At 39.1% G+C, this 12425-nt stretch overlaps 1 protein-coding gene across 1 annotated transcript in view; it reads right to left on the reverse strand.

The window, feature by feature from the left end:
* LOC120308837 (inactive N-acetylated-alpha-linked acidic dipeptidase-like protein 2) overlaps positions 1 to 12425 on the reverse strand; it is a gene marked incomplete at its 5' end in the record, with an annotated part of 217147 nt that overhangs the window by 79921 nt on the left and 124801 nt on the right. The window contains 2 exons of the mRNA XM_039345376.1: positions 7877 to 8082; positions 9253 to 9345. Of these exons, the coding sequence (XP_039201310.1) occupies positions 7877 to 8082; positions 9253 to 9345 (299 nt within the window). The remainder of the gene's footprint in view (positions 1 to 7876; positions 8083 to 9252; positions 9346 to 12425) is intronic.

A 12425-nucleotide genomic window follows, 5' to 3' on the forward strand; every position in this document is an offset into this window, starting at 1 on the left:
GTCTTTATTTAATTTCTCTCTTGTGGTGTTATAATTCTATTTCTCAAATGAACAAAATGAAAAATGAGGCCAGAAGGATTTAAGAATGACTACAGTTCTAAGCAGCGAATCAAAACATTACATCCTCTGAAATAATAGGAAGACTGTTTTGTTTTGTTTTTTTGAAAAAAAAAATGCTCCTGTTCCACATCACACTTTAAATATAAGAAAGCAAACAAAGTGCTTGATTGTTTCCAACCAAGCACCCATATTGTAGATGTGAGTGGCAACATTTCTCCAATGTTGTCATTTTGTTATCTTTTTGAAAGCAAAAGCATATTTCAATTATTTCCCACTGCCTACCTAGTAATGAAGTGTTTATTCCACAAAGAGGATCTTTGCATTGAGCAAAAGGGGTATAATGCAATTAGGTTTGATGCAAGGATGATTTGAAGTGGAACTAAAGAAATTTTGCTCTCAGGCAATTGCAAGAAACCTTTTGAAACCTGGTTCCTTCATTCCGAATTTTTCACAGCTTATTGTAATCCCATAATTCAGTTACAAGAATAAGGCTTTGGTAATGCTTTCATGTTGTTTACACTCAGGCCTAAGAATATCTGCACATTGCCAAGGTAACTTCAATTTCAGAGCAGTTCAGCTTTATAGAAGGTGGCAGGTCTTTAAAATCCTGCCATTAGAATTTGCAACCTAAGCAGAAAGTATGTCTTTCATGATTACAGGGGATGTTATTAATTTATAAAGTATCTACTTAGAAAAAGCAATCCCTGCCCATAGGGCAGTGATGGCGAACCTATGGCACGGGTGCCAGAGGTGGCACTCAGAGTCCTCTCTGTGGGCACGCACGCCGTCGCCCCAGTCCTAGGCCTTCAGCTGGGTTTTATAAAACCTTTTTGCTTTAGGCCTCTGCCGCCATGTACAAAAAAAGAGAGGTCCAATCAATCAGTCAATTTCAACTTCTTGTGGGGAAAAAAAGATCTTGCAAAGTTGGAATTGATTGATTGAACTTTTTAGTCCCACCCAGTCTGCTGTTAGCACCACAACCACGCCAACCCAATGGGCCACACCCAGCCGGCACCCAACGATGCATAAGTGGCTTTTGGGTTGCAGTTTGGGCACTCGGTCTCTAAAAGATTCGCCATCCCTGCCATAGGGCAAAAGGGAAAGGAAAGCGTTCAGTTCCAGTTTAGTTGTAAATTTTCTTTAAATCTCTATGAAAATATGTATCTACTGTGTTTCCTTAGATATTCCTTTGTCATTGACAGGTCAGGCCTTGATTTATATCTTCCTGCCTGGAGACTGGATCCATTAGATTTGTATATCCCTGGTGAATGATGGATCCAGAGAGGTTTCCAAATGAGATGGGTTGTCCCTGTTGGTCTGCTGTATGGTCCAACTGAAGCCTTGGTTGCCACTTGGAACAAGGTGGCAAATGAAGCCTTTGGATTGGATTGCACCTATCTGATCTCTCTTCTTGTGTGGATCCCATCACTCCCTCTGGTTTCCAATGGATTGAGGAAGATGAAATGGGAAGAGGAACATCTAGAGTCTAGACCATTACTGCTGTTCAACAAAAAGCGAACTTGACCGAACATCAGTTAGAGTTGCTATTAAGGCCTACATTAGCATGGAAAGGGTATTGAACTGTTAGTACCTCTCCACCATTTTTGCATCTGCAGCTTGCTACCCCGCAGTCTTGTTTCAGGTGACATGTGCCAATTTGCGGGGTGCGTGGAGGAATTTGCACAGCATCTATTGGAAGACGTTCCTCAAATTCATTCCCATTTGGATCCTGCTCTTATCACAAGTCCAAAGAAGATGCTTGGGAAGAAGTCTCACACAACTATCTGGGAATGTTCTGAACTTCTGGGACCTGAAGAAATGGACAGGTTCCTCAATACCATGAGCTTGGCTACCTGCTCTTTTGATCCATGCCCCTACTGGCTTGTCAAAGAGGACTGGGGGTGTTGTGTGAGTGAGTTCTGGTAGTGGTTAATTCTTTTAGTAAGGTGGATGTTCCTTTACCTCTGAACCAAGATGGTTTACCATCCCTGAAGTCTATCATACAAAACCATTTTTAATCCAGTATCTCACCTCCCTTGGGGAAAATGATGGAGAAAGTGGTTTAAAAACAGCTTTGGGAAACCTTGAAAGAAGCAGATTGTCTGGATCCTTTTTAATCAGGATTCAGAGCTGGATATAGGATGAAAACACATTGGTCATGCTTTTGGATGACCTCTGGCATGGGCAGGATAGGAATAGTGCATCTATCCTTTTGCTACCAACCTTTCAGTGGATTTCAATACCATGGATCATGGTATCCTTCTGTATAAGCTCAGAGGATTGGAAGTGAGCAGCACAGTTTTATGCTGGCTCATCATCTTCTTGCAGGGTTGATTCTGGTCACTGATGATTAGGGAGGAGATGTCCTACCTTTGTCCTCTACTATGTGGAGTGCCACAGGATTTGGTGCTTTTCTTCTCCTCTTTAATATCTGCATAAGTCACTAGTAAAGTCATCAGTCACCATGGGGTGAGGTATCAAATATAATTAATATATTAAATATAGTGTAATATATTTAATTAAATATTTTTTCTGCCCCTGCAATATAAGTGATCTCATAGTAAATGTCTTTACCTTATCAATTTCTTATATACTTTCAAGGCTGTGAGGATCTGGTTGGGAAACAACAAGCTTCAGCTGATCCCTGGTAAAATTGAGTAGCTCCAGATTTTGGGGGCCTCTGGTTTCAAAACTATGCCATCTTTGGTGCTGGATGGGATTACACTGCCCAGCCAGACAGTGTTCAGTCTTGGGGTCCTCCTAGACTCACAACTCCTACTTGGTGAGGAGGCAAAAGTGATGGCTAGGACAGCTTTTGCACGCTTTGTCATATATTGCAGTTGTACTTATAGTCACTCATGCTCTAGTCACTCCAGATTGGACTATTGCAATGAGCTCTACTTGGGGTTGCCTAGAAGAGTATCCAGAATGCAGCAGTACAGGTTGTTATATGTGCTCCGTAAGCTGAACTGGCTGCCCAAACAGAAGTACATTTGTAGTTTATTTTCTATATTATGAGAATTTTTTTAAATAAAACACCGTATTACTAAAATTCTAAATATCTGGGGGTTAATAAATAGTCCTATCTCAGGTTTTTTTTCCCCCAGTTAATCTGAGAAATAGAAAAGTATACTAATTTTCAGTTGACAAACCTTTTACTAAGTAAACATGAAAAGATTGATACGAACACTGATTTTATACTTTAAGGCAGATATGTCAAACCCACGACGTCACGTGACATCACGAGACGTATCAGGACAGTTTTGCCATTGCTAGCAATGGGGTGGGCGCGGCTTCCGGATGACGCATCCGGCCCACGGGCTGGCAGTTGATACCCCTACTTTAAGGTAAAGGTTCCCCTGTCCAGACGTATCTGACTCTAGAGGGCAGTACTCATCCCTGTTTCTTAGCCAGAGGTGCCAGTGTTGTCCAAAGACTTTTCCATGTTTATGTAGCCAGCATGACTATACACTGAGGCACATGGAACACCGTTACCTTCCGATTGAAAGTGGTACCTATTTATCTACTTACATTTTCATGCTTTTGAACTGCTAGGTGGGTAGGAGTTGGGGCAAGTAACAGAAGCTTCTCTTGTTGCATCGTATTCGAGCCTCAAACCCAAACTATCAGATTTCCAGCTGAGAAGCTTAGCATCTTTATCCAGTGAGCTACCGTGCCCCCTTTATACTTTAAAACCCTTATTTAGAGCCGAGGTGGCGCAGCAGTTAGAGTGTAGTACTGCAGGCCACTTTAGCTGATTGTGTTCAGCAGGTCAGAGGTTCAAATCTTACCGGCTCAAGGTTGACTCAGCCTTCCATCCTTCCGAGGTAGGTAAAATGAGGACCCAGATTGTTGGGGGCAATGTAAATATATATATATATACATTGCTTACTGGTGTACACCGCTTAGAGAGTGCTTGCACTTAAAGCGGTATATAAGTCTCATAAATAAATAAATAAATAAATAAATAAATTTACTCATTATTTACTTACATCAGCAGCTCAGAAACTTTTAGAGGAGTTCCTGGTTTTGCATACTGTTTTCTAATATTAATTTATGCCATGGAGAAAAACTTCATCTAAAGTTCTCCTGTTTTGTGGAACTAGCCGTCCTCTGAGATACACTAGATACCTATAATGCTGATGTCTTTCAGGCATCTTTTAAAGATTCATCTTTTTATTTCCCTCTGCAACCACTTTCCTTTGCATTTTCTAATGGAATGCTTTTAATTTTTTTTATTCTTTGTAAACTCTTTTTTAAAGTCTGCTTTTATCTTCCTTTTATCTTTATTATTTTGATAAAGAGCTTTGAGTGTTTTTTTTAAATGGCAAACAGAACATTCTTTTGAATTTAAAAACTAGTGCATGGAATAAAAACAGGCTAAATTACTAGGTTAGTCTGTGGAAAGAAAAAAGATATATAGATGATTATCTGATTGATTTCTGCAAAACTTCTGCCAATAACAATTCTTTTATCAGAGTCTATTATGAATGTTGCATCATAAAAGCAAGAGAGGATTAAGAAAGGGACCCTGTTTGTATCTTCTTTTAATATGTAAATTCTGAACCTCCGAACATATGGTTTTATGTATTTGTTCAATGTTTTAGCTTTGTTGTACACCACTCAGAGTCACTTTTGGTGAAATATTCAATAAATAAATATAGTATTGACTCAAAGCTACTAAATTGAACCAATAAATGTCCATTAAAACTGAATCGCTTGGCTTCTTTACAATAGAGATGGAATTTATTTTTATTCTGCTTACATTACTCAAACCCAACAGGCTGGTATATATTTGACTTAAATTTTAATATTGTCCATCTCGTTTTTCTCTCCTGAAAGTTTTATTGTTTGATCTGACCAACAGGCATGTACCAATTAGCCCCTTACCTCGATTATCCTTATTGCTTATTTAGCTAGATCCTTCTAGTCACTGATTGACTGACAGACTGTCTTATTAACCATTTTTGTACTCTTAGTGCAGACATGTCAAACACAAGGCCCAGGGGCTGGATGTGGCCCACGAAGTGGTTTCATTGTGACCCGCAAAGCCTCCTGGAAACAGTGAGGGAACAGCCCCCTCTGCTTGGCCCTGGCCAGGCCAGCCGGGAGCCAATGTACAATTTTGTGGTGGCCATCTATGCTAAAACACATTCAGCCTTAGCTCCACAAGGCTGTCTGGAAACAGTGAGGAACCAGGAAAACCTTGAGCAGCAGCCTTGAGGAAGTGGGGCTGGGCCTGGTGCTGCGGGTGCTCAAAGGCCAGGCTGGGCATTTGACCTCTGCTGCCCAGGGCTCCAGGCAGCCCGCACCACCATCCAGCCCCCCCCCCGCATGGCCTGAGAGGAACAGTGAGGCTCCTCCAGTGGACCATGCCTTGGCACTTGCCCTGGTCCCACCCCCTTCTGCCAGAGACCCTCAGATCTGTCCTACTCCTGCCCAGGCCCCCACAGGCACCCTTGATGCAAATGATGTAGAGCTGGCCACACCCACTCCATCCACGCCCACCCACTAGGCCGCACCCAGCCTATCCACACCCACTCAGCCCCCTGAGGGGAACTGCAATGTTGATGCAGCCCTCAATGAAATTGAGTTTGACATCCCTGTCTTAGTGGATTCCACGATGCATCTAGAAAATAATTTCCTTTTGCTAAATTCAACATTCAGTTGGCATAACTTAGTGTCTGTTTGCTGTTAAAGAATACTTTAATTGACTACAAATTAGAAGAGGATGCTCCAAAAATACTGATTAATTACCTGAATTGTTATGAAATAATAGCTCTAAAATGATCAGTTTTTATCTACATGTGTTTCAATATCTTTATTCTTTTTTGTGGTGATAATTACTTTTGCTGCTAAATAAATTGATAGGGCCAGAAAACTGCCTACAGTAGATTACTAATCAAACACCTTATTTTTATTACAAGTAGTCCTTGACTTATTACCACAACTGAGCCCAAAGTTTTTGTTGCTAAAGGAGACAAATGTTTGCCTCATTTTATGACCTTTCTTCTCATGCTGTTAAGTGAATCACTGCAATTTGTTAAATTAGTAACATAGTTGTTAAGTGAATCTGCCCTCCCCATTGATTTTGCTTATATGAAGAACACCATTAATTTTGCAAAAGATGACCCTACTTATAGCAGCTTACATTTTTAAGTGACACTAACATGACTATAGGTCAGGGGTCTTCAAACTTGGCAATTTTAAGACTTGTGGACTTCAACTCCCAGAATTCCTCAGCCAGCCGGGGCTGGCTGAGGAATTCTGGGAGCTGAAGTCCATAAGTCTTAAAGTTGCCAAGTTTGAAGACCCTTGCTATAGGTAAAAAGCATCTAAAAAAGGCTAAATCATGGCAACTGGATCAAAGTTTATCAAAACTGACACATTTTGTTACTTATCCAAGTAACTTCCTCAGTCAAAATAAATATTTGGTTAGGCAAAATGTAGTAACTCTTACTATAACGACTGCAGGGGTTTGTCCCTAAAATGCAATATGTAAATGAAGACTCAATAATCCAGGCAAAAAGCTGCCATGATCTTTTTAGATACCAATATGACTCTTCAGTTCTTGGCTCAAATAAGAATCATTGGAATCATCCTTCAATTAATTAAATAATGATATTGATTTAGATCAGTGGTTCTCAACCTTTTTAATGCCACGACCCCCAACCGGTCATAAGTCAAGGACTTTCCCTTCCTGGGAGCGCCGTGCATGCGTGGTGCCGCCCCCTGTGCCAGCCGAGACGTAGCTGGCAAGCGGCAGAGACGGCGCAGGCCGACCACCGGCTGGGCCACCAGCTGGCCCTGCCCAAGGGAGATAAGGCAGCCACCAGGCCCCACGTGCGCCAGCAACCCTCCCTGCACCCGCCGGCCTCCCACCTCCCACCCTTGGCCCTCTTTTACTTACATTTTTAGTAGTTGCTCAGCAGGGAGGGGTGGAAGCTTCCAGACAGCTCACCTTCGCTGCAGACAACTTGCAGCACCGTTTGCAGAATGGGACTTTTGGCGGGCTCAGCAGGGCAGAGACAGCCTGGACAATTCCTATTGGCTTTTGAAAGCCAATAGAATTAGACTCTATTCAAGAGAGTCTATTCTATTGGCTTTCAAAAGCCAATAGAATAAAAGGGAGTAGCACAGCTAAGGAAAAGGGGAAAAAAATGGCGGACTGCATTGTTTGGCGGCCCCTGTGAAATGGTCGTTCGACCCCAAATGGGGTCCCGACCCACAGGTTGAGAACCGCTGATTTAGATGATAATCATAAAGGCAATTGATAACAGCTATACATCTGGGGAATATTCAGATATCATGGCCCTCTCTTTTTTCTTCACAGATACCACTGCTTACTCATTCATCCTTCTGGGTACAATCACTGAACACATAAAGCAAACAGGAGATGCAGCTTAGACTTAGTTTTCACTCAACTGCATGTTTAGAAAACATGTCTGAGAAGTTAGAAAAGAACACATTCAGAGGATAATATTTAGCAACAGGAGACCAGGAAGATCCATAGGACATATCAAATAATAATTCTTATCCTTGATATTGGCAACTCTAGATCAGTGGTTAGAATGCATTACTGCAGGTGATTTCTGCTGACTGCTGGCTGCCAGCAGTTCGGCAGTTCGAGTCTCACCAGCTCAAGGTTGACTCAGCCTTCCATCCTTCTGAGATCGATAAAATGAGGATCCAGATTGTTGGAGCCAATAGGCTGACTCTGTAAACAGGTCTGTAAAGCACTGTGAAGCGGTATATAAGTCTAAGTGCAATTGCTATTGCTATTGTATGAAGAAAGAAACCTGTAAAGATTCTTTACCTCTGCCCATTCGTAGGAACCAATCTTGCCAAACATGGTTCCTCCCCATGAACAGAAAATGATGGTCCGCTCAGGCCTCCAACCTTTCTTCACCTTCCTCATCAAGGCTTGGATAAGTGCAGTCATTACTGCTGTGCCGTGAGCCCACTGCTCATTACTGTAGCCAGGCAAACTGCTGTGGTGGCTGCCAACTATGACATATCTATCTGAAAAACATAAAGCAAGCCAATACTTTTATTAATGAAGCAATGCAATCCAAAGTCCTTCCAAACACAGATTGTATCGTTACCTTTCCCATTCTTGTCACCTATGTAACAGCTATAGTTTGCCACAATAGTCAGCTGGGTTCAAGAGTCACTTTTATCTGAAAGACCTCAACTTTATTTGCTTGTAATCCCAAGCTTACAACATAATTTATAATGCAGAATGCTTTATAATGAATCATCCAATTAACCTATCTGGAAAGACATAAGACTGAATAGTTATTGCAAACAACTAAAATGTATGTAAACTGTCTTAAGGGGTTAGATTTGTTTTGCTTGGTTTTCAGTAATTACTATATTTTTGGAATCCCAAAGGTGCTTTTTCAGGAGGCAACTGGACTTTCTTGTTTTTTTTTTTTTTTTGAAGACATTTCACTTTTCATCTAAGAAGCTTCTTCAGCTCTGACTGGATGGTGGGGAATGGAAGGATTTATACCTCTTGCAGACAGCTGGTTATTTGCATTCTTTTGCTGTCTGCAAGGAGTATAAATCCTTCCATTCCCCACCATCCAGTCAGAGTTGGAGAAGCTTCTTGGATAAGAAGTGAAAAGTCTTTAAAGAAAAACAGTAGTCCAGTTGCTTCTTGAAAAAAGCACCTTTGGGACAGCCATGACCTGGATGACTAAGAATCTCCATAGACATATATTTCTGGAAGTAACTCAAATAGCTCACTATATTTAAAGCGAGTTGAAATAACTGGTGATCATAGTCTACTGCTTTCTATTTGCTAAAGGTCTGTAGTATAAGGTATCTTCTCTGGCAAATATGACTCCTACCAGAGATCTTACTCAGATATGAATGGTTAAACTAAATAACAGTAAACTAAAGTACATCATGTGGAATGTGCTAAGAAGATGTCTACATCAGGTTGTTTTTCAGCCTTAGTATCTTTAATGTGTGGATTTCACTCCCATAATTATTTTTCAGACAGGTGTAAATGCTCAGTCTGGGTAACTATATAGAACAAACTCTAAAAATAACATGCTGTTGTGTATAGTTTGAAGGTTAAGTGCAATACACTGCCCAGAATAAGTTATGAAATTCTGTTCTTGTTCAGTAATATGACAAGTGACTTGCAGAGGTTAGCAGATAGAGAAATAAAAATAGACCTACCAGGAACTGTGGCTCCTTTTAAATAACCAACAACACTGGATATTGCTTTATATGTTGGCTGAGTTTGAATATTCAAAGTCACAATTTTCCTTTCTGCTAAGAGCAAAAGAAAACATTTTATTTTGGATCCATCTGCAAAGTCTTTAAGAAACCATATACAACTTTGTCTACCCAAAGTTATCACCTGAATTTCCAAAACTGACAAGAATTTTCTCCATTTTTTATTATTTTATTTTCTTAATACACTTTAATCACCTGGAGTACGTTATAATAAAAGACATCTTTATTAATCAACATCTAAGGAAAAATAGAATGGGAAAGTATTCTTTTATTTAGTGATTTTTTCCTTTTACCACATAATTCAGGGATTTAATATTTTGTTTATTTGTTTTAGAAAATTTATATAGCTGCCTACTCACTCACAGCGACTCTGACAATTACTTGAAAGTTATCAAAACTATGCAATATTCTGAAAATGTAAACAGTATGAAAGAACATGAAATGGATAAAATGCACATATTACAGTAAAACCTTGTTTAACAAAAGGAATATAGATCACTTAAGTAGATATATAAGTGTAAACAGTTTTAAATTACTGAATGGAGCAGTTCTATCAGTTCTATCATTTTGGCATAAATTCTTTCAGTAGCACTTTATCTGTAAAAACATATTACTAATCAAACTGAAGCAATTTCACCTTATTACATGGGTTTGAGGGACTCAAAATATGTCCTTTTATCCAGGGCATTAGTATTTTAATCATTTGATATAATGACTGATGATTTCTTTTTTAATGCTATTTTTATAATTATAATTGCTTCACTACATTTTATAAGCTTCCTAGAATTATCAGGGTTTGGAGCATCATACACATTTTAAATATTTTAAAACTTACAAATGAGTAATATCAATAGCAGAGACCTAATCAAACATCATAAATATAATATTGAATAAATTCTTGTGCTGGTATATCTAAATAAGAATTTTTGTAAGAAATACAATACTATCCATAAGAATCAAAATTTAAATTTCAAGCTACATGAGCCAATTGTACTCTGAACATAAATGGAATCCTTTTTAGTTTTAAAATAGGGTTGGATAATCTGAATAGTGGTTGCACTTTAAAGTTTCTTTCAGCTACTTTATCCTGCAAGAACAGGATGATTTATGATTTATGATTTTATCAGAATGGCTATTTAGAACTGAGGGGAGCTTAAGATGAGGTAATTGAATTCACCATTAATGCCCCAGTTTGTATTAAGTTGACCGAAACATGCAAAACATTGTAGTTTTACTTCTAAATCCTTGTAACAAATCTTGTGGTGTTCCAACAGACAAAAATGGATCTGGGAAGCTAAAATAGTTTAAGAGTTATTTTGTGTGTGTGGAGGGAGAAATACAGCAAATATGTCCCAGAGCAAGCTTAACAGAAACATAGGAAGAATTGATATCCACAAAAGCAGACTAGGAAAGGAAGAATTGTAGTGATGATAGCTAAAATTTAACCACTCTACATATATTCTTGGTTGTAGGGGACATGATGACACAGTGGTTAAAAATGCTGAGCTTGTCAGCTGGAAATCTGATAACCTGCATTCGAGACCCAAGTTCTATATGATGGGGTGAGCTCCCGTTATTTGTCACACTTCCTGCTCACCTAGCAGTTCAAAAGCATGCAAGTGCAAGTAGATAAATAGGTACCACTTTGGTGGTAAAGTAATAGTGTTTCATGTGCCTCAGCATATAGTCACATGAACACAGAAATGTCTTTGGGCAATGTTGGCTCCCTTGACTAAGAAACAAAGATAAAGCACCGTTCCCTAGAGACGGATAAGACTGGATAGGGGAAACCTTTAACTTTTGGTTAGCAAAAAAGTCAGGCCAGAACTTTTCTCTGTCCTGTTTTCTTGATCTGCTAGGGTTGCTTTGAGTGTTGAACATTACCTTGCCTAATGGAAGCATCCCTTTTGTACTTAAAGCAGTGTTTCCAGTAACATTTATTACTAAGATCACCTAAAAGCAAAGGCTACTGAAAGGCCAATAAAAAGGATCTGGAATAAGAACTTAGAGCTGATGATGAAAGTAGCTGTACATCAATTATTCTCTGGTTCATTTCTGCTTTCCAGTTGGAGGTCTGCATTCCAGATCTACTCATTACCCATATTTTAGCTAATTTTAGATGACTTTCCTCCCCTTAATACATTCTTTCCAGAGCTCTTTTTGAAGTTCTGTAAAACGTGGATACTATTTCATCTCCCTAATCAATATCACTCATAGCCTGAACATCAGAAATAATTATACTCACATCATTAAGCCAAAATGATACTTTACGGGAACATTATTTCATCTTTAGTCTCAGAGACAATTATCCCTCTCATAGTTCCTTTCCCGCCAATAGTTTTGTTTTTTGGTCTCATCCAACAAACATGCAGGACTGATTAATTGGGAAAGACTTACAAGGAAAATAACCTGCCTGTTTATCTTTATCAAAACAACACAACAACAACTTTCAAGTTCATGTTCCTAACATCTGATAATGATTTGTTTTAAATACTAATTGAACCTTCCTTCCTTCCTTCCTTCCTTCCTTCCTTCCTTCCTTCCTTCCTTCCTTCCTTCCTTCCTTCCTTCCTTCCTTCCTTCCTTTCTCTGTCCCTTTCTCTTTCTTAGGCTAAGAAAAACAAATAGCCTTATTAGACATTGAAAGAGGAGCAACAACAGATAGAGTTTTGTCCTTTTTTCTCAGCAAAATATTACCAATAATACAACTTGATGTAAATCATGGAATCATCAGAAGAATATCAGTAACTTTAACCAATATTTTACGTATTCAGCATCACCCCTGTTTGGACTGGAAAGGCAAGGCAGTAATAATCAATCTGAAATTCAAGATTATATATCCGTGGATATGTGTTTATGGAAGAGATGCCTTTGGATTTTGCATCTTTGATGGTAGCTTTACTTTTTCAACCTATTTTGAATGTTTTTCTATATTTCTGTTCCACATCCCTGACTTCTAGTGGCAGGAAAATCAGTGATATCATAAGAAGGCCATGAAAAAAAATAGAGAATATATTTCAATCTGGTACAATAAATTATGGAATCATCATGTCAACAGTGTGTCTTCTGTAATGACTAGTCCTAATCCCTCCTTTGATGGACAATATTGGAAG

Source organism: Crotalus tigris, unplaced genomic scaffold (genome assembly GCF_016545835.1).
Source record: "Crotalus tigris isolate CLP2741 ecotype Arizona unplaced genomic scaffold, ASM1654583v1 scf7180000017950.1190679, whole genome shotgun sequence".
In the NCBI taxonomy this organism is placed as follows: domain Eukaryota; kingdom Metazoa; phylum Chordata; class Lepidosauria; order Squamata; family Viperidae; genus Crotalus; species Crotalus tigris.